We start from the raw sequence: 27,508 nt of genomic DNA, 5'->3' as shown, positions 1-27,508 counted from the left end.
CCTGCTTTTTGCATTGAAATAAATATTTAAAAGATGTTTTAGTTAAACTTTTTTATTATTATTCTAAGTGCACGTAACTATTAAATGTCGCATACAAAACATCTCCCACCTCAGAGGTCTTGATCTTTTAGATTAGCGATGTAGATCATAATATTTTGATACAGGGCTTCGGTTTTATTCAGCTTTATTCGCAAGTGCCATAGCATTTGCGGAAACAATAACATACTATAAAAAGTGCTGAATTAAAACAGCGTGAGATAATGAAAATAACTGATATATTAATAAATAAATATGACATTTATTTTTAATAATAATGCACACTGACACACCAGCTACCCATGCACTCATATTCCGGGAAAACCCCTTCAAACTAATATTTCCTGCTTTCATCGTCCCCTTTTTTTGAGAGAAAAGTTAGAGGTTGTGTAATTTGTACCCTGTTCCCGTAAAACGGGGTGAGTGTATAATTAGCACGAGCCAGTGAACGGTTAAACCGCGTCCCTCGCATTGTTTACACCGGTGGTCCTCCCCTCCCCCATGCACTCATCCCTCCTTTCTTTCACTCCATCCCCCTCTTCCAACTCCTCCTTCTCCCTCTCCGCCGCTATTTCCAACAGCTGATTTCCAGATCGGAGAGAGAGGAACACGGCGAGACAGTTCAGGTTTCGAGTCGGTCGCAGCAGACGGGTTTAAAGCGAGCAGAGATGCGGGGAGAGCGCTGCGGTCCGCCAGCGTCCGTGATGAAGATCTGAGCGCCGCCGCCGCTGCCATCAGCTCCGAGAGGTTAGCCGCCGAGCTAAAGCTAACTTTACAAACATCTGCAGCCAATAAACCGACATTATCGGCCTTTACCGCGAGTTACGGTGCACCGTTTCTTTTACGCGTGCATCGTGCTGGGTTACGTCCACTTTATGTGGTTATTTTCGCTCCGAAACGGGCCGTTTGTGCATATAAACATCATATATAGGTCACGGAGCAGATTAATTAGCTAGCTAGCCGGAGGTAACAGCTGGTGAGGTCGCATTAGCTACGTAATTATTAAGGGTTAACTGTCTTGTAATTGTATCAAACTAAACAAAAATGCAGAGGATTGGGATACAGGGCGCCGTGGTACGCGGAGGGGCTTTTATCACTTTAAATATTAACGTTGTAACGACTTGTGTCATTGAAGGGTAGCTTGTTAGCTTGGGTTTATAGAGGAAAGAGCAGCTCGCGAACAAAGATGAGGAACAAGACTGACGCGAACTTTCCAGACGTGTTGCAAGTACACGCTTTTTGCAGGTTATTCGCACACTGGTATTGGAGAGAAACGTGCTGTCAGATCACCGACCGAGCACATGATTAAAGTGCATCAACCTTTGGCATGTATTCGGTCTAGTAATGTTCCTGTGTGAGCTGCAATGTTGCAATGCGGCTGCAGGAAGTGAACGCTGGCCCGACAACTTGTCTGTATTTCCTAATAGCTACATTTATGTTTAGGTTCAACATTTCGTTATTAGTTTATAACGATTGCCTTTGGACTAGTTAACTGTTAAGGAAGTCTTCAGCTTAACAAATAGTGCTATCGCGATTGTTCAGACAACGTAGTTGAAAGGAATTATTGCATTTATGTAATACGTACATTTACACGTATGATATATAACGTGTTTATATGATATATAACGCGTTTAGTCACTTTAAGCTCCCGAAATGACTAAAGCTATTACTATCCAATATTGTGAAGTCATGTGTACGAGGAGCAGGCAAAAATAAAAGGCATATTTCAAAATGCAATGCAGATTTTAAATGTAATTTTACATATTCAGATTGTAAGTTTTGGTTATGACATGTTGCAAAGTGACCAATGACATTTAATTGAGATTAATAGCTTTCAGAAGATTTTCAGTGCATATAATGCCCATTTTCATGGAATGCAAAATAAAATTTTGTAGAAATTTTCTGTCATTTTCACGTGAAGCTGTTTTTGCACTTATTAATTTGTTACAAATGGTTTGCATCCAGGGTCCATAATTGGTCCATAATAGCTTTGGCTAGTAGATATTTTTTTGTCTGTTTGGTCTCCTAATTCAGAAATTTGCCATTTTTTTTTTAAATTGGTTACCTAAAAAAAAATTATAGTTCACTTCAAGGGATCATTCTGTTATATCTCTCTCATTCTTCACGTCACTCAAGATCTGTATGCCTTTATTTTCTGTGATAACTAAACTTTTGGTTCCCTTTGACTGCCGTTGTGTCTTGTTATCAGAATTCTTCAGATGCTGACAGGCTGTTTTTGTGGACAACCGCTTTAATCACAATCCTGTGTTTGTCGTGTAGGATGGCTTTCCATGGATCCTCTCGGCCAACAGTGTGTGGTAACTTGTTCCCTGGATCAGAGTTAGGCCACAAGTATTTTTGTGTCAACACAACGACCGGCACTACCTCAACTGGCCTCAGCGCAACACCAAATCCGAGCGGACCCAACGCTCCCGCTGGGACTCCCAGACACCCGGCGTCTCTCGGGGGCAGCGCAGGTGGAGGGGCGGCCATCCCACAACCTCACAGTAACCCGGCAAGTGAGGTTCCAAGTCCTGCTGAAATGGAGCCTGATCGGCCAATCGGTTATGGCGCATTTGGAGTGGTGTGGTAAGTCATCTCAGTGGTTAAAGATGAACGTCTGTCACGGTGTTACAATACCGTTCAGACGTCTGCACGATGTTTATGAAAGTCTATTTATTTGATTGCACATGGAGCAAGAACTGTCACGTACTGCACAACTCTAATTTCAATGTGGTTTAAAGTTGAATTAAAATGTTACTAAACGGTGGTGTTGTAACACACGCTCTGGCTGTCCTTGTGCATCGGTAGGTCTGTGACGGACCCACGGGACGGGCGTAAGGTGGCTCTGAAGAAAATGCCGAATGTCTTCCAGAACCTGGTCTCCTGCAAACGTGTTTTCAGGGAACTCCGGATGCTGTGTTTCTTTAAACATGACAACGTAAGTTATGCGTGCACGGGAGGGCATAGAAAGTTAGAATGGGTTTATTGAGGGATGCAGCGTGTGTGTGTTTGTAACTTGATTGCATGTTTCTGTAATGATGGGCATTTGCTTTGGCAGGTGCTGTCTGCCCTTGACATTCTCCAACCTCCACAAATCGACTGCTTTGAGGAGATGTATCCTTCAGACTCATGCTTCGCCTGAAGTTGTTCCCCTCTGATTCTTCATTCTTTATTCTATTTATGCCTTAGTACTAAGGGATGTTTCATCCCAAAATTAAAATTCTCTCATCATTTACTCATACTTCTGTCAACCCAGAGGTGTGACCACAAAGATATTTCTTTTAGTTTGTTATGAGTCCATATAATTCAAGTGTACAGTACTCCCCTTACAGGAAAGGAAAGTTTAAGTAGTTCCAAACCTATATGAATCTCTTTGTTCTGCCGAACACAAAGGAAGACATTTTGAGAAAAGTTTTTGACGAGGCTGTTTTGGGTCACCATTGACTTCCATAGACATTTTGTTCCTACTATGGGAGTCAATGGTGACCCATGACGGTTTGGAAGTTTTGTGTTGTGCAGAACAAAACTTTTTACAGGTTTGGACCTACGTGAGGGTGAGTAAACAATGACAGAATACATTTTTGGGTGAACTATTCTTTTTAAAGCTGATGCTTCAGAAACCACACGAGAAAACACAATGGTAGCACACGTGACCCCAGATGATGCATCAGGTGCTCATCTAAAGAAAGTCGTTCTGGACCTTATTTTTTTCTGATAGACGCAAAAGATGATATTTTGAAGAATGTTGGGAAACAAACGGTTGCAGGCTGCCATGACGTCCACAGTTTGTAAAAAATAATAAATATAAGATGCAGTAGAAGTCAGTGGCTTACTGCAGCCATTATTTTACCGACATTCTTCAAAATACCACCTTTTGTGTTCAGCAGGAGAAATGCACTCATACAAGTTACTCACAAGGTGAGCAAATGACAGAATTTGTATTCTTAGCTGAACCGTAGTTAGTTTTTCCATTGGGAGTGTCTAATGTTACATATCATGTGGCAGTTGGTATAACATTAAAGCGCAGCAGCTGTATTTGCATGTTTATCACACGTTATCAGTGTAAAAGTAACGGACGTAATGTAAAGGCAGACCAGAACATGACCCAAAAATGTAAAGAAAAGGAAAATGCTGTTTAGTTGATTGCGTTTATCTGAGCAAATAGTTGTATTAATATTGAATGTAACTTGCGCATGCTGTATGTGTGTTTGCTGGTTTATAAGTGACGCATAATTTTGGAACGTTTAGTCTTTATAATATTAACTTTGACAGCACAAGCTAGTGTGTATTTTTAACTCCGGTTTCAACGTAATGTAAAACTGTTTTCGCACTTATTAATTTGTCGCGAATATTCTGGTTTGCATCCAGCGTCCAAATATTAACACCTTGCCAAGCGCCAAATACAAGTGAAAATTAGCTTTGGTGATTAAATTTGCGAGTAGCTTTGCTAAGTACAAAATAAAAGAACACTTCACTGCCACAGTAATAGATTATGCATATGTTAGGGCTGCAAAACAATTAATTTACTTGTTCAAAATAAGTTTATGCGCTATATGAGTGCGTATGTATAACTACACGTTTAGATTAATGAAATTATTCATATATAAAATGTGTATGTAATAATACAAATTATATACAAGTATAAATGTACACACACACATTTGTTAAAATATACGTGCGTGTATATGTATATATATGCGCATAATAAATGTATGCATTACTCACCCACCGTATTTAAACATTAATTTAATTTTGGATGCGATTTAGTAAGTGTTGTGGCTGTAGGTGTTTTACAGGTCAGTTGTTTTCTTAACTGGGTCTGTAGATACGTGATCACTGAGCTCATGCAGAGTGACCTACATAAAGTCATCGTTTCCCCTCAGCCTCTCACCACCGATCACATCAAGGTGTTCCTCTACCAGATACTCAGGGGTGAGTACACGCGGGCATATGTCGCTTTTGGATTAAGTTTTTTTTTTTTTTTTTTTTTTTTTTCTTTTTTTTAATTTTGAGAATCTGGAGTATTCAATCAGGACAGATGGAAGTTTGATGTGTTTTTGTGCCTGTGTTGCAGAATGGGATTATCTCTGACCTTGTAATCATCCTGGGAAGCTTTAATCGTATGCTCTGAAAATAAAATTTGTTAGCAAAATCTTGTTTGGGGCAATTTCGGCTCTTGTTGTTAGGCTAGTCCAGTGAATCTTCTAGCTGAGGTCGTGTTTGGTTATGATGAATCTGGAGTACGCATTACAATTAATAGGATCATACTTTTTTTTTTTTTTTTTTTTTTTTTTTTAATTCCAAAATCTGATATCATACAAGTATTGTACATAAAATATTGTGCTAACATTGCCCCACTATTAGTGAAGAGCAAGAGTAAATGTACCCAGTATGTATGTGTGTGTGTATATATGTATATGTACAGTGTTTTAAAGTAGAATAATCATGGCTGATGGTTAGACAAGAACAGTTGTTACTTCTTGCCTAACTGATTAAAAAGGTTATAATCAAAGGAGAGAACCTTCTAAACCCCAAAGCTCAGTATGGTCAAATGTTTCTATTTCGAGGCAGATTGCCAGCAACAACCATTTTAAGGATAATTGTGAGTTGGTCTTCAGTGACTTAGAAGTCCTCTTCACTACTCACAGTGTTTCACAGATTTAGGAGCTAGATTTAGCGCTAAAACACTTTGTGAAATTAAAACTATTAGAACAAAAATGTAGGGGCTCTAAATTTAGCACTGACACACCCTCTATTTTTAAGATTTTGTCGCAAATCAAGTTAGGAGCTATTTTTAGCATTAAGATTTTTTTGTAAATATGGGCCCAGAAGTTTAAGGTTTGTTAGTGGTTTCGTTAAAATCTATTTTCCTCATCCAAACTGAATTTATTCTCTCCGAAATTTTATATGTTAAATGATGTAATCGTGTGAAATATTACTGCAGTATAAAATGAGCGTTGTCTATACTAATGTGTTTCAATAACTTATTCCTGTGATGGCAAAGCTGAATTTTCAGCTTGTTTCTGGTCTTTCAGAAATCATTCTAATATGCTAATTTGGAACTTGAAAAACATTTTTATTATTATCAATATTTACGTGGAAGCAGTGACTTTTTTTTTTTAAGATTATATTATGTGTATAATCTTTAAACGAACAGCATGTATTTCAAAAATGAAAGTCTTTTGTAATATTACTGTCCCAACATACTGTAACATTGATCTCAAATGTTTAAGCAGTAGAGAATTATTAAATTTAGCTGGAATTAAAAAAAAAGGTATTTTATTCTTACGAAAATCGGAGGATCCTTTAGATATTTAAATTAATGAATCTTATGAAACATGAACTGAAACACATGAACTACTGGAGGCAAAGCACCTCTAACAACAGGTGTTGGTTTTAGCAAGTGAAGGAAGTATTAATTTCCTAGTTAGGACGGTTGGCTCTTGGTCATCCGATATGGTCTTCCTGTCCGTGTCCTTTGAGATGTCTTCTCTGTTTCTTGCAGGGCTGAAGTACCTGCATTCTGCAGGCATCCTGCACAGAGACATCAAACCAGGGAACCTGCTGGTCAACAGCAACTGTCTGCTTAAGGTAATGTGTACATCAAATGCGCTCGATCACATAATAATGGCAAAGTTAGATGTGTCACCTTTTTTTTGCTTCTCATTAGATTTGTGACTTTGGCCTGGCGCGAGTGGAGGAGCCGGATCCTTCTCGTCACATGACCCAGGAGGTGGTGACGCAGTATTACAGGGCTCCGGAGGTTCTGATGGGATGCCAGCATTACACTTCATCTATAGATGTCTGGTCTGTGGGCTGCATCTTCGCAGAGTTGCTGGGCAGACGTATTCTTTTCCAGGCTCAGAGCCCCATACAACAGGTACACTACCATTTAAAAATATTGGGACAGTAAGACTTTTACAAAGAAATGTATGCTTATATCCATGCATTGTAATTGACCAAAAGATCTAAGTTGAAGGCTGGAGTAATGGGATAATGAAAAGTCATGAAATGATGACAATTAAGACATCACAGGAATAAAATACATTTTGAAAACTGTTATTTTAACACAAAATATTTTTGATCAAATAAATGCAGCTTTGGTGAACATAAGTGCCTTCCTTTACAAAACGTTAATAAAGCCATACCAACCTAAAAAGTTTATTAAAGGACCTTTTGTTTTGTTAATATACAGTATAATTTTAATTTTGAATTAGTGTTTCTCCTCCTCTTTTTCTCTCAGTTGGATCTGATCACTGATCTCCTCGGGACTCCTCCTCTTTCTGCCATGGCATCTGCGTGTGAAGGAGCGCGAGCGCACATTCTTAGAGGACCCCACAAACCAGTTCAGTACCCTCCTTTACTGTGATTTATTCTTCAATAAAGATGCACAAACCTGTCCTCAAATCAATTACGGTATTCAGACTTTTCTTTGTGCTTTCTTTTTTTAGCCCTCGCTGTCTGTTCTGTACATGTTATCAGATGGAGCCACACACGAAGCCGTTCATCTTTTGTGTCGCATGCTAGTTTTTGATCCAGTGAGTATGACTAGTATTCTAGATTAGTGATGACTGACTACATTTTGGCAAATGCTTTTGTGCTTATTTGCTTATGGCCTATACTTAAACTTTTGGCAAAACTGTCTTGCGGAAGAACATGACGAACCACACAGGTGCTGGCCTACTGCGTTACTTTCCTAAATATTCTAATATTAAAAATGAACACTCATTAAAGGTGTACCGTAGTGATTCAAGACGAGCCAAAAACACAGTTTGGAAAATTGATTCATGGTGTACTCGCTTATACAAATTGTGAAAAAGTTTTGATCTGCAGCTTTAACACAACTTATTTTGACTCCGTATATGTGTTTGTCTTTTATAACGTTTGTTTAAAGCACATTCTTCAGTAAATGTTGGAATCTCACAGAACTATGAGAAAGCAAAATGAATAAATATGTAATGTAACACAATAATGAGAATACAGCTAGTGTAGCGTCACTGACATTATTAGTTGATACTGTTATAATTTTGAATATGTTTTATATTTGAAAATGTATTTTATTTCTGTGATGTAAAGCTGGATTTTCATCAGTCATTACTTCAGCCTTCTGTGTCACATGATCCTTCAGAAGTCATTCTAATGTGCTTATTTGCCCCTGAACTAATCACTGTTGAATATTTCCATTTAAAATGAAAGTGACTCGAGTCCTTCAGGTAATAGTCTGTGTGTGTGTGTGTGTGTGTCTCTATCTATAGGCTAAGCGTATCTCGGGAAGTGACGCTTTGTCTCATCCGTACCTGGATGAGGGTCGTCTGCGGTACCACACATGCATGTGTAAGTGCTGTTACTCTGTGCCCAGCGGGAGGGTGTACACCCGAGACTTTGAGCCGCCTGCCGATCGACCTTTCAGCCACAACTACGAGCAGAGCATGCACTCAGTCTGGCAGGGCAAAGGTGACTCACTCTTAAGATTAAGTCTTCATCATCGTTATGACATGAAGGACCTATTTTGATGGCCTGTTTTCTCTCTTCATCTCAGAGCTCATCCATCGCTTTATAACAGAACACCAGCAAGGCAAACGAGTGCCTTTGTGCATCAATCCCCAGAGTGCAGCCTTCAAAACCTTCATTAGGTGAGTATAAGAACAAGTGCTTTTTAATAACTCGTCTCTTTTTCCAGTTAATGCACATAAAAAAAGGGGCTAAAGCCCTGTCATTTTTCATTTTAAGTAAAGCAAAAGGGTCCTCAACAATGATCAACAAAACCATTTTGGTCAAAAAAAAAAAAACTGAACAGAACTGCATATGAATTATTGCCACTTGTACAAAGCAGTAACGGATTCCCATTTTGTTTTCATTTGTTTAAAAAAAAAAAACAAAAAAACATGAAATGGGGTTAAAAGTAATTTTTTTTAATGTACTGTTTAATTTACTCTAATTTGTTTTTTAGATATTTAAGTGAACTGGTTTTGGCTATTAAACAGTAACTGTAACCATCTGAAATTAACGTCAGTAAGTGTAGTTAAAACTCAAACCAATAGTTTTATATATATATATATATATAATATATATATATATTTTTATATATATATATATATATATATATATATATATATAAATGTTAAACAAAATGATGTTTATGTTAGTGAAACACGTAAAACAAAGATGCATTTTAAATCAAAATAATTCCATGTATTTTTAAGGTATCTTTTAGTTGTACAGAATTAACTTTTCATGCAAGTGCCTGCATTGCATTCTCTACTTTATTAAACTGCAACAATTTAGTACTTCGCCGCGGTTTAAACAACGTCATGTGGGACGTGCACGTGGGACGGTAACATTAAATGAAAACAAATGCAATGCACTACAGCAAGTGTAAACGCATACAAATCGGATATGGATCACAATTGAAAGAACGTGCAAACAGAAGGTCAAAACGTCGGATATATAGGCAACAAATCAGAATTGAGCATCAAGACCTGCAGTATAAATGAGGCCTTATTAGTGAGCCAGTACACCAAAGACTGGCCTCTTCTTGGTATCTGTTTTTCTGTTTATGCTTGTGCTCAATTTCTTTTTTAGTTTAGTTTCCATACAAAAGTATTCTCATCACTTTGTAATATTACAGTTGAATCACTGATGGCATTCTGGTGATGTCTTAATGTTCTGGACATTGGCATTTTTATTTATTTGCCAGTCAGAGGGGCAGTCACAAGCTTCCCAGTTTTCATACTATCTTTTAATTGTGTGGCAAACTAAGCTTTTAAGGGTTTGGAACGACATGAGGGCAAGTGATTAATGACCGTTTTCATTTTGGAGTGGAATATCCCTTTAAAGATGGAGTTCAGTCAAAAATGAAATTCTGTTATTACTCAGCCTTAACGTCCTTCCAAACCCACAGGACCTTTGTTTATCTTCAGAACACTAATTAACATATATTTTAAATGCCCGACCCTAAATTCGGACCCTGCATAGACGGCAACACAACCTATACATTTAAGGCCCAGAAATGTAGGAAGGACATCATTTAAAACAATCTGTGACACCGTTTGTTCAACATTAGTGTCTGAGAGAATTTTTGTACACAAAGAAAACAAAAATAACAGCTTCATTCAACTGTTCATGTTGGCTTAAAAACGTTTTATGCGATCTTTTTAAACCATTTAATTCTGTTTTATTCATTTTTTTTTATATAAGATCCACAGCGTGGCATTCTTCGAAAGTATCAAGGAAAGAAGAGAGATGAGGGATGAGGTGGATTCTGGGAAACGTGGATCATAGGAGCAAGCATGCTTTGGAGATGATGGATCACATGCTTTTGAATGAACTCTCAGCACTCATTCCAATTCGACATGGGGATTTCTCAGAAAAACACTTTTTTTTTTTTTTTTTTTTTTTTTTTTTTTTCCCCCCAGATCCATTTACACGACACTGATGAATAATGCTTCTGATGCTGCTGAGAACACTTTTATATTGACTGTGTGCTTGAGGACTACGGGAAATGGAATTTTCCACAGGAAAAAAAAAAAAAAAAAAAAAAAAAAAAAAAAAAGAGGAAAATGGATTCTTGAATATGACTAAATGAGCCAACTTCAATGTTGTGCAATACAGATATCTGGAATAATGCAAATGACGAGACTGCGCTGACCGTGATTTCACTAACAGATGAGATGACAGTGCCCACAAGTCCATCGCCCCTGCGGCCATCTTCAGTCTGCCGCTGTATCTCCAAACTCTGTCTATAGACTTTTATCACTGTGTTCCTTTTGCGGGTTCTTAGGTTTTATTCTGAATAGTTTGGTAACCAAAAGTTCTTAAGTCTTCTTACTTTGTTACTGCTTTCTGTTCGATATCACTTTTTTTGGGGGGGAGCCTCTCAGTTTATTTTGATGCACCCCATGCGAGGGATACGTTGGAGTTGTATCAGAATGCTGTATAGAGATGGCGGCGTCTCGTGACGGCAGACGTACAGAAGTACAAGTTTATCTGGGTAACGTAGGTACTGTTCCGTTCCCACCTGAAGCATCCTCCCAAAGGTCCCGCCCCCCTCCTAGGACCAAACTAGATTGATTACCAGTACCCTGCTCTGATTGGGCGAGGCAGAGAAGATAGATGGAATATTATTTATTTTCTCTCTTTAATTTATTGTTGTCTTGTCCGGCTTGTTAGGTGTTTGTGTTTGGAGGACCAGGTGCGTGGGTTTCATGGCGGCATGAGCGAGCCATCTGGTCTGAGTGTTTTCTTTTTTCTTTTTTTTTTTTAAAAACTGCGGTTTCTGAGAGTTTAGGGAATGTGCAGTGTTGTAATTATTATTATTTTTTTTTTCCGGTTTTGTTGTTTTGGAATATTTCATTACCTCAACCGGCCCTCGTTTCACTGGGCTGGTGTATATAGACTGAACCCAATCGTTTATCAAAAATGTACTGTAATGCAGTCGAATGACGTCACTGTGTGTGCGCATGTGTGTGTGTGCGCGAATGTGTGTGCGCGTGTGTGTGTGTGTGTGTGTGTGTGTGTGTGTGTGTGTGTGTGTGTGTGTGTGTGTGCACTGAGCTGTGCGCCACGTGGAGTCTCTCTGAGCTGAATCTCTCTGCTCTGTTTTTTTTTTTCTCTCAGAGCGGATTGTCGGGACAGTGGGGCTTATGGTTCATTATTAGATAGTTGTTGGGGAAATGCTGCTGTTTGTGTAATACCTCCAAAACCTCCCCGACTCATTTGTAAAAGTAACGCACGTCTAGAGCTCAGGTTTCATATTATATGATATGGACTAGACTGTAGACACTGTAGACGTGGGTCCAGGCAGTCGTCGGTACTCTTTGGGTTTATTGCAGAGAGCCGAATACTCGACGAGGCCCAGTGCTGTGAGCGTTTGCCTCCTACCAGCAGGTGGCGACACAAGCCCAGGGCACGACTGGATGTATCAAGGCAGTTATTGTTCATCATCAATGTCTCTCAATGCATGTGTGTATGGACTTCACTTGGATTTGCAATTGCAGTGCATTAGTTTTATTTTAGAAACATTTATAAATGTGCTGTTGCTATTTAATTTTACTATAGGACCTCTTTTTCTCCCATGTATCGTGACCAATATTTTAATTTTATTTTTTTGCTTTTGGTAATTTTTTTTTTTTTTTTTTTTTTTTTTTTTTTTAAGTTGTTTTTATGACCACTTTTGCTATTGTGTTGATAGAAAAACTAGCAAAATAGTGACAGGAATGAAGATCGGTGGGTTGGTTCAGTCTTACCGGCTGCCAAGCGGAAAGTGAACATTTTAAGTAAATGGTGAATTTCTTTTAGTCGTAAGATAGATGTTAGACATTTTTAAGAAATTCAAAACTTGATATTGGTGTTAATGACTATTATGGCTTTGATAAAATGATTGAACAGTTGTTTTATGATGGTTATTTTTTTTTTTCTTCTTCTTTGTATCTGCATTTTAGAGGAATTATTTTTTTTTTTTTGTTTGTTCGTTTTGTTTTTGGACTTTGTGTTCCCAACAAATACTTGAAGTTTTTAAGAAAAAAAAAAAAAGAGAGACGAATTAGGGTAAAATAGAAATTAAAGAGACAGACACTGGACACCTTGGCTCTGCATCTTATTGGTTTGTTAAAAGCTTTATTTCATACATATGGTTTTACAAATTTGCACGTGGTCCATCTGCTTTATTTTCATGTTCTCAAGTCCCCAAAGTAACCACGAATGGATCCTAGGATGCCTTCTTTTTAATTTTTTTATGACTGCATCTGCATAAAATTTCCATATGCATATTGCCTCGCAGAAAACAGTGGCTGACAAAGATTGCAGGAGTTGCCTGCACTGATATGAGAAGGATCACAAAGCTGAAATACTTGAAAAATTTACAAAATGCAGATGGTTTTCAGATGAAGTATTTCGAAAACGCACCAAATAGATTCACTGCACATGCAATTTGCTTCAGGGATTTATTTTGTGGACTGTCTTCACCCTAAAACTGGATCATCACACCATGTTACATCTAATCACTGCTCTATATTTTATAATACAGATTGAGACAGTAGAAGTAAGCTGAACACAACGGTTTGCATATGATGCAGAGGCAGAGTTATCACTGTGAGCTGGTTAAAGTTAAGTTGGATCCCAGGGTGACCCATTTCCTTTTGCCATCCTTGTAGCACAAGCACTGAACCAAGAAATCATTAGTCATAAAAAAACACGCAGGCTCCGTACAGTGCCATAGGAAAGATTTCTAAAAGCATCACATCCATTAAATACATTTATGGCAAGTTCATTTTTAGGCTTCCGGGGGCTGATGTATAAAGTGACATTTCTCATTCACGCACTGGTATCTATGAAATAATAAACTTGGCACGTGCACACTTGACTGGTTGGAGCACATTGCTGGTGAGAGTGTAGCATCAACCATCTTTCCCCGTCATGCCTGACAATAGAAATATTGCGTATTAAAAAACTATATGCTAACAGCTATTATGCAAAGCGTGCAATGACACTGAATGCAGCACGATCACATTCTTTAAGCGAAATGTATGTAGTCTCGGTAATGGGTTTGCTTAAGTTAAATGAATCATTTTGATCGAGGGTTACGAGAATGTACACACCGCGACGTTTCATAAAAATAACGGTCGATTTTAAATTAACGGTGACTTTCATTTTTTTAAGACTAAACTTACTCTCTGCGTGTAGTGGGCAAACAGTACGTATTAGCTGAGCAAAACATAAAAAATTCCGTATGCTCGGTATGGACTATTGAAACAATGAAAGATGACAAAAAGACGTCGGGCCATAAATAGTTAATGCGGACTTGCACTATCAGGTCACTTTGTTTTTACTCGCCATTGGTTAAATTCACTGTCAATCAAAGCTTAAACCAATCAGCGAAGGGGAAATCTGTCGCGGCCTTCTCGTTTGGCCAATCAGCAGTTAGTTACTAAGACTCGCGGTGCAGATTTAAAAGTAAAATTAATCTCTTGTCAACACATTTAGGACGGGGGCCAGTCGAAAAGACGCGATTTATGAACCGAGAGCGATGAACAGTAAGTTAAACCGACTCCCCTCCCCGTTTTCGTGATACCTTAACTTCTTTCTCCGGTGATGTTAGTTAAACGTTATGTAAAAAAAGACGGAGACCGCGGCTGTATTTATCCGCTCTGCGAGGCTCTGAGTCATGTTAGCACAGAGCTAGCCTCAGAGCTAGCGTGACTCTCTTTCTCTACTTTGCATACAGGCGAATTAGAATAACGCCATTATTTAGATAACTTTCGGCATTTGGTTTAGAATTTGCACATGTTTTGTAGTCAAATGCGAGCCAGTCCACCCTCCCTGCCTCCCCCGGTCCCCACTTGTTTTGTCTAATCCTAGCGAGGTGGTCAGAGGCAGAGCCGGGGACCAAAGTGGTTGCCTGGATACCTGCTTCTCTCTTCATCCATCTGGTGCAGGTATCCGCTTTCCGCCACGGGTAGCCTACATTTTCATTTAAATAAGTGTTTTGCAAGGCTAATGTTTGAATGTGGCCACATCTGACCACTGCAGCTTTTGATCTGCTGACTCAGCTCGGGTAAAAGAGCTTTGTGAAGAGCAGATGGACGCAGATCTGGTCTTTTATATGTAGGGATGCGTTCGCTTCCTGGACAGCTGGATGTGTACAGGCGAACTTTGCAGTACCACGATCGCCCGTCCTTGGACCTTTCTTGTTGTTATATGTATATATAAACCACTTGTATTTTTCCAGCAGGTGCTGGCAATCCAAAACCTGTGCAGCTTTCTGGGATCAAGCGCTTAGGATAAATCAACAACATCATGTGGACCGTCTCACAGATGCCTCCTGGACCTTGTGATCCGATTTCCGGAAGACTGTGACAGGATTGTCCGTCCCGTAACGACGCTGCTCAACCTTAATGTAATCTTCTGCTTTTTAATGCTTCTGATCCAATATGACCCTCACCCCCTGCTGCTTTTCTCTTGCATTTTTAGGAATGCTTTAACCCATTCAGATCCGATTATATGTATAACTAACATCCCCTTTTTATCTGGTGTTTTATGTATAGTACTGCAAAACTGCTTAATATGGTTTCAGTGATCCATCCTACAAAATTTGTATTGTCTTTACTAAAAGGATCAATTTCCGAAATTGTAGAGTGAATTTTACGCCTGTAACAGAAACAGACATCTGACTAGCGCTGCTTTTGTCTGATAGGTGATATGATATTGTAGGTGGTGTGTTATAGTAGGCAAGGTAAAATATATGAACAGGATATTGAAAGGTCATAGAATCCAGAGAAGGTGTTGCCCATAATTGTTGAAGCTGCCATATGTATTAATAGTTTTTTGAAATATTGGTTGTCCAACAATGAAATGCAGTATATCGGTAAAGTATCAATCAGTATTTGGGTTTTAGGTTAGTTGTTTAAGGTGCACTTATTTTAAAGGTAGCCATGTTACAGTGTATTTGTATAATAAAGCATGTCTTAATTAACAACATGCACTTAATAAAGGGTTAGGGTTTGGTTTAGGGTTAGTTTATGTATAATTTACTGTTATTTCTATTATACATATGTGACCCTGGAGCACAAAACCAGTCAGTAGAGCAGGTGTATTTGTAGCAATAGTCAACAATGCATTGTATGAGTTAAAATGATTTTATGCCAAAAAAAAAATCCTATCACATATTTATTTTGTAAAATGTATTTATTTAACCGTAAACATATGTATAATATATTGCTTTTTATTGTAATTAATGGCAAAGTTTTGAATCGGTATTTTTGTCTCGGTCTGAACGGATTAAAACGGAAGACTTGCGTGGCACGTATTGAACGCTGGCGCACAACAATCGTATTGTGTTCGGGGGGCTCTGGGGCGCATCCCCGTTTTTTTTTTTTTTTTTTTTTTTTTTTTTGCAATCAGTTTTTTCCGTCAGCCATGTGGGGAGGAAAACGGTTCATCACTGGCTGCCGTCAGCACGCACACACACAGCCAGCGGGCCTATCGCCCGCAACCTGTTAGCTAGAGGTCCCGGAGAGACTCCCTCCGCCGCTGCTGGGCTCTCTGCTGGCGAGGACGACACAATAGGATGGATGCCGCTAGCCTGCTAGCTCTAAAGGTAGCGTTGTGAACGCGCGAGCCGCTCGCGCCGCTTTGCTGTTGTTTACCCGAAACGGAGAAAATCGGAGCGCGAGGAACGGCGGAGGCTTTTTATAATACCGTTTGCGCGAGATTAGAGATCGTGTGAGCGTCGCGTCCGTGGTGGGTTTTCGTAACAGAACGTGCCGCTGCCCGGTCTCCTGAATTATTCGCGTGCTGCATTAACGGATTCATTCGCGCGAGCTGCAGCATAATGAATGACTAACGCGCCTCGGCTGTCACGCCTGTAACGCACTCCTTGGTTTCGCTGCGATGCGTGTTGCGGGTTTGGATGGAAGTGTTTTACGCTGCTTTTGTGATTGGCTTGCTGCACGCACGCACTCGCTGTCCCACGGTAGAAATATAACCGGAACAATACCCTCCCTTTCACCTCCTCCCACAAGGTTACCCTCACTGTACCACAGGATGGCGGCCTCCACCCTCTTTCTTTCTTCTCAGTGTCCCCTCGTCTCGCTCCCCTCTCTCTCCCTCCTGCAGTAATCTTTCTAAATCTCTCGCTTGCTAATCCTTTCCGTGTCTATTTTAGTACGGACTCCCCCATCCCTCCTCCCAAACATCCCAGCTTCTTCTGCTTCAATATAAATATGGCAGTTGTCCGGAATAATTTAAGAACTCCTTACAAAGCAATAATGAGATAAGTGAAGGGATGCAGCTGAAATTGTCTTCCTGAAGAAATGCGGGGAATCTATCTGCGCCATGCTGTCAAAATGCATACCTTGTAGACTGTGATTTGAACTTGGCTTGGGGGAAGAGGGGTTTTTGTTTGTTGTTGATGTATGCACATTTATTCAAAAAGGTGAATGTCTTGTGTGTCAAGTGCCAATGTGGATTTTGTGGTCTAATTTTCCTTCTTTACTCTCCCCGTTTGTTTCATCCTTCTGTCTTTGCCTTGCCCTTCTCTCTTCTTTTTTCAGTGAACAGATTTTGGTGAGAATCAAGTTATGAACGTAATGCTTATGATCAAGCTACGAATTAAAACGCTAATATTGCCTGTCTATTTAAATCATTATTCTTAAGAATGGGTTTCATGAATGGCAAGGTTGTTTTTGTTTGTACATCATATTATTAAAAAAAAAAGTGTATTTTTTTTTTTTAAGATGCACCTAAATGTGTGCTATTTCTCCTTTTTAGACACACAGTGACGCTGAGCAACATTGCCCGAGATTATGCTGAGCATCCTTGCAGCTGGCTCCATATTCTTCCCTGGCCTCTTCCTGCTGTCCAAACGATTCCTGAAACATGCTCCTGGGCTCAAATGGAGCGAGAAGGATGCTGTCATCGTCTCGTCCAGGTAAATAAAGGGAAGGGAAAGTGAGATGTGTTGAAAGGTTCTGTCAGGCTCAAGCTACCTAGTTCTGTTTATTTGCGTATATGTGCCTTTTTTGTTATGGTTTCTAAAAGTTGAGGTCCATAATCTTAATATGCGATTTATTAAGGCGTAATTAAAAAAAGGATTACTTGACAAACCAGTTATTTTTAGGTGTTAAACTGCATCAGTGATTGAGATGTTTGAGTAATATATGTGTAATGTGCATTAATAAAATTGACACTTGCTGAGATAAACAATTTATTTCACCAGTTACCAAAAGTACTTGAAAATGGTTGCCTGAAATTAATGAAGTAGATAATCTTATAATGATCAAATATATGCAGATTTGTCTGTGTTGCTGCAAGTTTGTGGCAGAGATCGTTATCTTCTTTGAAAGGCGTTTTGCATGAAATGTGTCTGATTAAAATCTGCTGAGTAGAGACGCTGCATGTAAGGTTACATTTGGCTGCAGTGCATGTCTGATGCATTGATGAGCTTTTCTGCTTAGCTAGGAAAGTAATATCCTGCTTACACGACCCTTGCTTTAACTGGTGTCATCAAAATCTGCTAATAATGGTTTCAAATATCTCCCGTCTAAGGGTGTTTGCAGTATGTTTCGATCTCCTTGCTGTCTTTCATGAATTAAATTTTTTTTTTCTCTCCCCCTTTCTCAGACTGGTGTCCTCCGTTCAGGCCATTATGGCCTCCTCTGCCGGCTACATCATCGCCTGTTCATGTGAAGACATCATTGAGGACCAGTGAGTATCAGCTGAAGACGTGTGAACATGCTGCTTTCGAGTGTATATGCGGGGCTCTGTGTTTTACTTGGGTGTCTGTTTGTTTTCCCATGCGCACGTGTCTCTCTTGCCTCTATTCGCTTGTGTTGCATTTGCATATACAGCTGAGAATTCGCTCATTTTCTATGGAATTGTTCCCAGATGTGTAGGAGTGTGAAAGTATTCCCTTCACTCTGAGTGTTTCTAAGAATGTGCTATTCCTCCAATGCGCACCTTGTGTCAGTGTAATCTAATTAGAAACTAATTAGGTTGCGAGCCTATCTGTAAATCCACTGTGGCGCACCAAGCCGGGGGATGGGGGGGGGGATTCAGCGAGAGAGTAGACTGGCAAAATACTTTGGAAAAACTTGACAGTGACTTTTTACGACAGCTTTAGTCAGCGGCTTTAGTTGATACTTGAAAGCTGCGTCTTTATGCTCTGTGAAACCTATTAGGAGCTTTGTGGAAAACGATTGGCTCTAATTTGATTTTCCTCACCTAATCGAATTGTGTATCTTGTTTTTAAACTGTTTATCTTGTTTAATTTTGCCTTAACCCGAAGGCACACGAGTAAATTAAGAACAGCAGCTCAAATAGGTCAGAGCAATCATGTTTCATAAATGATTTAAGCCAGGTAAATTCAATTACTCTGTGTATGTGTAGTAAATGCATCAGTCAGGATACAGGAGGGCTGGGAATTAAACAAAGGCCAAGTCAAACACTACGCTTTTTAACATGTATAACCTAAATTAGCATAATAAATCCAAAATCCGAGAAAGGAAACGAGTATTATGTTAATAAAAAAGTACACTGTATTATGATTGCTTCAGTATGTTTTGATTATGCACGACTTTAATCATGGATTTGTAGAGGATTTAAAGTGTGTATATATTTCAATCTTAAGAGTAGTTACTAAAAACAGTAGGGATGCACTGATACCACTTTTTGCAGAACATGCCGGTACTTTTATTTTTGATACTATGCCAACTAGCATTATAACTATTTCGAAAATACATGTATCGTCACTCGAATCGAGTGACGATACATGTATTTTCGAAATAGTTATAATGCTAGTTGGCTTAGTTGACTTATTTCCTTCAAACTTAATTATGCCCATTCATTAGATGCTACAGGTAAAAAACGAGGAGAATAGCAACGCAAAACTGATTGCACTACAAACCAGTGTGTTCATAATTAAGATGATACACTAAAACAACACAAGAGATCAATTTTCTAAATCAAGCAGCAAAACATTTTGTTCAGCTAATAAATAGCTGAGCGTGGATGAGACCCATAGAATTGACAGATGACCACGCCCATTTTTACATCATGAAAAATGTGGATGCCAGAAACGTCTGTTTCTATTTTCTAAAAGACAAGTTTGTTTTTTTTCATCTGTAACTTAGATTCCAAAGTGGGTCATATAATTAAAATAACATCATCAAGCAAAACATGCCCAATGTGCACATTATGGCAGAATACAGGATTTGGAGAAGAGTTGCTGAATAATTTTGTGTACCAAAAATATTCTTATAGCTTCATAACATTATAGTTGAACCCTCGATATAAAAAGGACTATTTAAACAATTTCCTTACTACCTTCCTGGGCCTTGAATATCTAATCAAGGTTCAGAAAGCCCTAAGATTTTCTCAGAAATATCTTAATTTGTTTTCTGAAGAAAAAAATTCTGATGGGTTTGGAACAGCACTTAAATTGAATTATTAAACTTTAAATGCTTGTTTTTTGTTGTTTTCTTCAAGAGAAGATGCTTTTTTTATGCTGGAAATTACTCTACTCTATAATAGAAATTGATATTCATTTATGGTGGTCAAAATTTGTCTCTAAGTCCTTAATGCTTACCAAGGCTGCATTTATTTGATCTATAAATCAGTAACCAAAATGCAATTTTTTTTTTTTTTTTTTTTTTTCAAAATACATTGTTTATATACACACACACACACACACACACACACACACACACACATATGTTGAGCTGCTTATACTGGTAGAAATATATTTTTTCAGGTTTCTTGATGCATAGACAATTAAAAAAGAACAGCATTTATTTAAAAAGCTGTTATATAATTTTAAAAAAATATATATTATTACTGTCACTGGTCAAGTTATTTATCTTGTACTGACCCCCAAACCTTTGAAGGGTAGTTTGTTAATTATCCTCACAAATAATGTGTGTTCCTGTAACGTGTAGAAAGTAGTTTTACTGCTTCTACAGACTGACTCTACATGATTTGCTAGTCAAATTTCAAGTGTATATGTCACCCAAAAATGAAAATGTCATGATTTAGTTCCTCTCTTGTTGTTCTTAACGTATGTAAATGCTTGTCTAACATGTGACCCAAAATGAGAAATGTATCTTTCCTGTAATCTCTAATAGCAGTGAGCACATTGGGCTTGTTATGGTTCTCATAGGATTTAAAACGGATTTTGAAACACTTTTTTTTTTTTATATGAATTGAATCTGCCGAGATTTAAAATGTTAAGATGCCTTTCTGGGCCTTAAACCTATACCTATATTCAATATGTACATAGAAATATTAAGTAATGAGTGAAAATAACCCTAAATCTCATTCTGGGGTTTCATTCCTCATCTGTCTTTCTCCCCCTTTTGTCCAGGCATTGGCTTACCAGCAGCTATATCCTCTTTGCTGTCCCCTACTTCGTCTATGACATCTATGCCATGTTCCTTTGCCACTGGTACAAACTTCAGGTCAAAGATCATGAGGAGGAGAGGGAAGCCAAACCGATGAGGTCAGCCATCAGCGGCTATCTGCGCCGAGAGTTCCTTATGGTCTTGCACCATGTCGTCATGGTCACTGTCTGTTTCCCTGTCTCTGTGGTGAGTGGAATGAGGGTTGAGTGACTTCAACGTTTTTTCATAGTAGTGCATCTTTTTAGAAATATGATTACGGAGGCCCATCAGAGCCATGTGACCGTGTGTTTGTAGTGTAGTAACATAGCTTTGGCTTGATGACTGTTTAAGAGTGATTTGATGGGATCATGAGCTGTGGGTGGCTTGAAGTGTGGCTGAGTCAAACTTGTCCTGAATGGGCCTGTGTACTTTCACCCTGTAATTATGCTCTCCATCACTCTCCATCTGTATCCATGGAGACTGTTGCTGTCAGCAGCAGTGCAGCAGCCAGCACCCTGGCATTAGCTGCACTTAAATGGCAATGAGTGTTTTGGCCTGATAAGACAGGAGAACCTCTACAACGCTTTCCTCTGATAAAACCACACTAAGCTTTCCTACATCTGACACAACACACAAGTATAACTCTTTTTCTTTTCTTCTTTCTTTACTCCATTCTTTACTTTTTCCCATCCAACCCTCTTTCACTTCCCTTCCCTTTTCATTCCCTTTCTCTTCCTTCTTTTTCTGTTCCACTTTCACCTTTTCCCTTCCTTGCCATTTCTCCTTTCTTAATTTCTGTATTTAAACTTTTTATTCTTTTCCTATCTTTCCTTTTTCCTTTCCCTTATTTTACTTTACATTTTATTTATTTTCTCTTCCCTTTGTTCCTTTTCATTCTCTTTCTCATCTTTTAATTTTTCAAATTCCCCTTTCCCATCCATCTCTTTTCTCCTCCGGTCATTTTCTTCTTCCTTTCCCTTCTATATTCTCTTCTCTTCTCTTTTCCTAGTTCTGGAGACAGGGAAAAGGGGATTATTTCCAGGGTGTGATGTTCCTGGCAGAACTCAGCACCCCATCTGTCTGTCTGGGAAAAATACTCATCCAGGTACTAAACACAAATTGTCTTTCTGCCTCTCTCGCTGTCTTTCTTTTGTTTAGTGACTATATCTTTACTTTTACCAAACTAGGTATGCAGATTTTGCACTCCACTCTTTCTTTTCTTGGAAATGTATGGGTCATTTCTACCAGACTTACTAATCTTAAAACATCTAATTGATTGGCAATAACTTTTCACAGACTTATTTACTGTAATAACTCTCTGGTACATGTCTCTTTCACTGTTTCAGTATTAAATGTGTAGTGGGGATTATTGAATCATGGTTTTCAGGGTTCATTGCTCTGCCTATTAATTTTTCTATCTGTTAAACACTCTCTCGTTCTCTACTTCTTGCTCTCTCCTGTGTTTCTTTGCCTCAGTACAAGCAACAACACACTCTCCTACATAAAGTCAATGGAGCTCTTATGCTGGTCACTTTCTTCATCTGCAGAGTTCTTCTCTTCCCCTACCTCTACTACGCCTACGGCAGGTAAAGATCACGGTTTAACACTCTCAATCATACAGTCTTTCACTATTGCTCATCTATTCCTTCTTTCTTTTATCTTCTTTCTCCACCGAGTCGCACTGCCTCTTGAGGTTTTCAGATTAACATATTTCTCACTCGGTCTTAGCCCAGGTTTTGATTTGAATGTGAGACATTTACACATTCCTCCTAAACGATTGTAATAACCACCCAAGGTCGTGAGCTGTGTTGTTTTGTATAGATTGTAATACCAAGACAACCCTCATCAGTCTGGATGGCATGTTCTAATTTTCAAATTGCAGCCCTGATGTATTATTCATAAGATTAGAAATTTGAGTATCCTTAGATTTAATACTTGTTTTCCTAGTTACATTTTCTGATTGGGATCTTAAAAGCAATCTAATATAGTAGCAATGCATGATAATATCGACACGTTATCATAATCAGCCGATTTAAAAAAAAAAAAAAAAAAAAAAAAATCTGCATTTGCCCAATAAGAAACATTATGCCGATATGCCTTTCCGATAATACAAATAAACCCACTTGTTCTCAGGGTGTCTTGAGCACAGTCATTTCAGGAGATCTATTGGTTTAGACAATCTATAAATAAAGCATCATAAAAATTTTTTTGTTTATAATCTTTGCACAGGAGAGACAAAAAAATATATCGGTGGTATATCATCGGATCTCTGCAAATATCATGCATTCCCCAATCATCTTATCATCTTTGGTGTGAAATGAGTCCTGCATCCTAAATAAGAGCCATGTGCCAAGATTTGCATTACTGCAGCCATCTATCTATACTGCGCTTTTCAATAAAAACATTTTCCTGACACACACAGCTGGATCTGCACACGTGCATCGGGTGCACTAAACTAAAATCATGCTGTTTTGTTTGTTTTTTTTTCTTTCTTGCAATTCCCTAATCAATGTAGATAGACATTGCAAATATGGCCCTGAGTGTTTTGACTTTCTTTCTTTGAAAGGGACTTTGGTTCTAAAAAGTATCGATAATTATTAATTCACTACATGCAAATATTTGTTTGTGCTCATATCACAGGTACGCCTCCATCCCCTTCTACATGGTGCCGCTGTCTGTGCCCTGGCAGTGTAACGCAGGTGCAGCTTTGCTCATGGCCCCGCAGGTCTACTGGTTTTCCCTCATCTGCAGGGGCGCCTTTCGTCTCTTCACCGGAGCCTCGCGGCACAAAGCTGCTCCTGGCAGCACAGACTCTGAACCGAAAACCTCACTCCTGCCCCCTGCCAACGGATACAGCCCCAGAGAGACCGACTCGCACTGAGAGAGGTGTAGAGATAGAGATGTAGGTACAGGGTTGCTAGATTTAGACCAAACCGGAAACCGAAGGCAGACTGACTTATTACAATGGCTGGATCTACCTTAGACCCAGTGGCGTGGGTTAGCAAATAAAGAAACTGAAGGTCTGTAACCTCGCTATTCACCATCATCCTCTCTTCGAGAAGAAAAATAAGACTGCAGACCAAACCAAACAGATTGTTCTCCCCCTAACATGCACATTCTCTATGTTGGAGCAGTAGGTCTGGGAAATGCCATCTGCTGCTTTGCAGGGTTAGTGCATCATTTGTAGATTACCATGGTCATAAGCTTCAAAAAAAAAAGGGACCGATGTGGATGCAACAGGAACAGTATTTAAAGTAATCGAAGGATTGATAGATCCTTCCTGTTCTCCTCTCTGAGAATCTCTGTCTCTTTGTTGGGTACAGTTGCAGAGAGGATACGAAAAAGGGAACAGAAATTTCTCAGTCGATTTGTACATACGTTTTTATTCATATTTACGTTGAATTTCAAATAGACGCTTAATTTAATTTTAGATTTTTGTAGAAGCTGTTTATTTATTATTTTTTAGTTCTGTTCCTAAGTACGGGTGGATTAGTTTAAAACGAAGCCGCTCACAAAGTTGTTTGGTTCAAAACAACCCTTCAGACCCTCACTGTGGGTGCATGGCCTCCTTCCAGCTGTTTTTTCCCCTTTCCTGGTTCTCATCGCAGCCGAAAAAACAAGATGGCAGCAGCTGCATCCAGTTAGTTAGTGAATCAGCAGTTATAAAGTACAAGTGGGGTCATTTAAAGGATTTGGATGAGGCTGAGGTAATGCATTAGCATATCTCTGCTGCAGTACTCCAATCCTTTTAAGATCCAGACGTCAGACGGAGGGGGAAGAGACCGAGCTGCCCAGTGAAATACTGCACTTGAAAACCAGGCTGAAGTTGGCAAGAACCTGAGCCAGTCGGTTTGTACTTTGCGTACAGTTTTTATGTGAAGAGGCTGCCAGTATGAAGGCCCTCGCTAACCTCTAATAGATCCACACCACAATATGGATTCTATGCTACCACTGATTGTAATCTGCACAACTGCTGTGTTTCTCCACACTGACGAGATGTTTCTTAACTGCTTCTCTTCAGGCAGTCAGCCTTCGTTTCTGTCCGGATATGTAGGAGGTCCACTGATTTATGCGTTTTGTCACCAATTAGTCCTCACTTTTATGGTAAAAGTGTCATTGGTGTAACAATGTTGTCACATACCTCCCTTAGGTCTGATTGTTGTGCTATACCCCCCAACGGGGCTCTGCCAGTTTGACGTTAAACAGTATTATCAGAGGTGGAAGTGAGAGGAGGGAGCACAAAGTGGATTCTAGAAGTGAATCTTGCACTGAATTATCCCGAGGAGGGGTGCTAAACAAACATTCAAGTCTGTGAGATGCTATAATACTTTTAAAAGCACTGCATAGAATTTTTAGATCAACGTCCCAGATATAGTTCTGGACCACTATAATTGGAGTCTTATTATAGATTAGTTGTCTTTCTGTTACGCACTTTACAGTTAGCTCATATCCCCAAAGGCGTCAATGTAGCTGTTGAAGTAATGCTCTTTACACAAAGTACTACACTTGGTTGTCACAACACTTACTCGAAGGGACTGCCCAGTGCTGGGCATGTATAGGGGCCAGTATTTTCACCTATAGCAAAGTGTACTGGTTTGGGAACTGGTTAAAAATCATGTTTTGAGCTAGGAATGACTATCTTCTGACGTTGTTTTCATGTAATTATTCTTATTGTTAATTTATTCTTTTAATTTATGTATTTATTTGGCCAAGTCTGAATGTACATATGAATTCACATCTAAATGTTCTTATAAGTGGGCTTCTGTTTATCTAGCTGCCTGAAGACTGTTCTGTAATTCTGGTTCTCTCAGCTGAAATATACTCTCGCTCTCTCCTGCTGTGCTCTGATGCTGTGTGTGACCTCCTTTTATACTGAAACAAAGCCTCTGTGTCACCTGTTTGGTGCGTGTGATTGTGTGAGAGAGAAAAGGATAATTGCATACCTTAGTTAAATGAAATTTGCCTGAATGCGTTTCTTTAGTATTCACGTACAACGTCAGTGACTCTCGGTTTTCTTATTCCCCAAAGTTTCTTCTCTTAGTGATGTTAGATGTGACGTAAAAACGGCCCCTAATTTGGGGCATTGACTACAACCGCGTTTTGACTTGAGATACGCTTATCTCTGAAACGGGCAGATGTTCTGTGAAAGAGATAAGGGCGTGGCTCGCTAGTGTGTAGCCAATCAGAGTGCGTTGAGAACCCGGTGACGTCAGACCGAAGGGTGAAAGGTCAAGGCCAAACGACGCCCCCAGCCGTAGACGTGACCCGGTCTTAAGTACAGGTATATTTGTAGCGGTGTTCAACAATAAAACTGTGTGGCTCGAATTTTTTCTTTTATTCCAAAAAAAACAGCAGGATATCAAGAGATTTTCATATAAAATTTACTTCCGCTAATATAGCAAACCTTTTTTAACCTCAGATTCCCTGCCATTGTTGTATCTCGGCTAAATATGGTCCTATCCTAACGAACCGTACAACAAAAACGTTTTATGCATTTTTATTTTATAGTCTGTAGTTGTGTGAGTGTGTGTATATGTGTGTATGTATAAATATATATGTATAAATAATATTTTATATGCTTTAGTCAATTAGCAATAATAATAATGCATTTAACTATTTAAATGAACCATGTCGAACATAAATGCTGTGTTTACACATCACGTGTTTCCGGTTACACCGGGAGGCGTTGCAGTGTCACGCACAAAAATAAATCTCGAGTTATGGTTAATTTACAACACGCTGTGGTTCAGCAGCTCGAATCTCTTTTCTGAGATCGGCAAGGAGCGTCTAAGCGGCAGAAGCGGGCGTTCCTGAATCACGTGATCAAGATGATCCCCCTGACCCTCGCGGTGACGTCATCCAACCGGGTAACGGGGGTCTAGAAACGCCCCGGCGCGGTTCCTCCCATTAGCTTGCTGCAGAGACCCGTACGTCTGCTGGACCCGAGCAGGTCTGGAAAATACGGTAAACGGCGCTCCCTGGCGGCTACTGTTTTACATGCGCTTCATAATCTCATGCTTTATTTAATCAAGATCAGATCATTGATATCCTGAAGCTGAATCATCTCTAAAGCCATGGCGCACTGTTTGACACAAACTGCTGACTTAAGAAGAGGTCGTTATAAGGTGTATATTGCTTCCCTCAGGTGTTTTTTCCCCTGGCCTGGTTGCCAGAGTTTTCATTCTAAGCACTCGATCAGAAAGACAGAATAAATAACACACATTCTGTGTCTTGCCATACTTTTCGCGCATTTCCTGTCAAGTTTAAATACAGTTGTGTTGTGTTTAACCACCCTGTTGGGAAAAAAAACCTATAGAACCCTACCCAAAACACAACAGAAAATGTAACGGATTTAATGGTTAAAATGGGAATTGTATTGGTTTTAATGGGACGTATAATGCTGTCTGTCTTAAATCCTATTGGAAAAATACCCAAAACACCACAAAAAGCGATTTTTGTAATGGCTTTATTGGAAATTGGACTTTTATTGTTTTTTCTGTTGTTAAATACAATAAATAAAGCTTTACCTGATACTAACATTATTATTAATTAAATAAATATATACATTTTAACCGTTAGCTACACGTTTTCTAGTGGTT

General features: G+C 39.1%; 2 protein-coding genes and 1 long non-coding RNA gene across 7 annotated transcripts; 2 read left to right on the top strand and 1 right to left on the bottom strand.

Annotated features, from left to right (window-relative positions):
* Nucleotides 1-547: 547 nt before the first annotated feature.
* On the top strand, nucleotides 548-11,523 carry nlk1 (nemo-like kinase, type 1). The gene is made up of 12 exons (XM_043233767.1): nucleotides 548-783; nucleotides 2,317-2,625; nucleotides 2,848-2,977; nucleotides 3,098-3,153; nucleotides 4,865-4,971; nucleotides 6,545-6,630; nucleotides 6,710-6,919; nucleotides 7,283-7,384; nucleotides 7,491-7,577; nucleotides 8,295-8,493; nucleotides 8,579-8,672; nucleotides 10,237-11,523. The coding sequence occupies exons 2-12, from the start codon at nucleotides 2,318-2,320 to the stop codon at nucleotides 10,283-10,285; spliced, it is 1,428 nt and encodes a 475-aa protein (XP_043089702.1). The 5' UTR covers nucleotides 548-783; nucleotide 2,317; the 3' UTR covers nucleotides 10,286-11,523.
* A 631-nt stretch (nucleotides 11,524-12,154) lies between these two features.
* Nucleotides 12,155-27,380, bottom strand: LOC122337912. The gene is made up of 2 exons (XR_006249646.1): nucleotides 25,853-27,380; nucleotides 12,155-13,456 (listed from the first exon to the last, which is right to left on the bottom strand). It is a non-coding gene; the product is annotated as an uncharacterized LOC122337912 (long non-coding RNA).
* Nucleotides 13,953-25,757, top strand: tlcd3ba (TLC domain containing 3Ba). 5 transcript variants are annotated; one of them, XM_043233785.1, is made up of 9 exons: nucleotides 13,953-14,069; nucleotides 14,765-14,932; nucleotides 17,088-17,100; nucleotides 17,305-17,464; nucleotides 18,157-18,240; nucleotides 20,894-21,116; nucleotides 21,919-22,014; nucleotides 22,386-22,495; nucleotides 23,550-25,757. In XM_043233785.1, the coding sequence occupies exons 4-9, from the start codon at nucleotides 17,340-17,342 to the stop codon at nucleotides 23,788-23,790; spliced, it is 879 nt and encodes a 292-aa protein (XP_043089720.1). In that variant the 5' UTR covers nucleotides 13,953-14,069; nucleotides 14,765-14,932; nucleotides 17,088-17,100; nucleotides 17,305-17,339; the 3' UTR covers nucleotides 23,791-25,757. The 5 variants fall into 5 exon arrangements, with proteins under 5 accessions (XP_043089720.1, XP_043089719.1, XP_043089721.1 ...); XM_043233784.1 differs by lacking the exon at nucleotides 17,088-17,100; XM_043233786.1 differs by lacking the exon at nucleotides 17,088-17,100 and having other exon boundaries at nucleotides 13,965-14,069; nucleotides 14,768-14,932.
* Nucleotides 27,381-27,508: the final 128 nt, after the last annotated feature.

This window comes from Puntigrus tetrazona, chromosome 3, assembly GCF_018831695.1.
Source record: "Puntigrus tetrazona isolate hp1 chromosome 3, ASM1883169v1, whole genome shotgun sequence".
NCBI lineage: Eukaryota > Metazoa > Chordata > Actinopteri > Cypriniformes > Cyprinidae > Puntigrus > Puntigrus tetrazona.
Note: the sequence above shows the minus strand (reverse complement) of the source record. Positions and strands in the feature narration are given on the sequence as shown.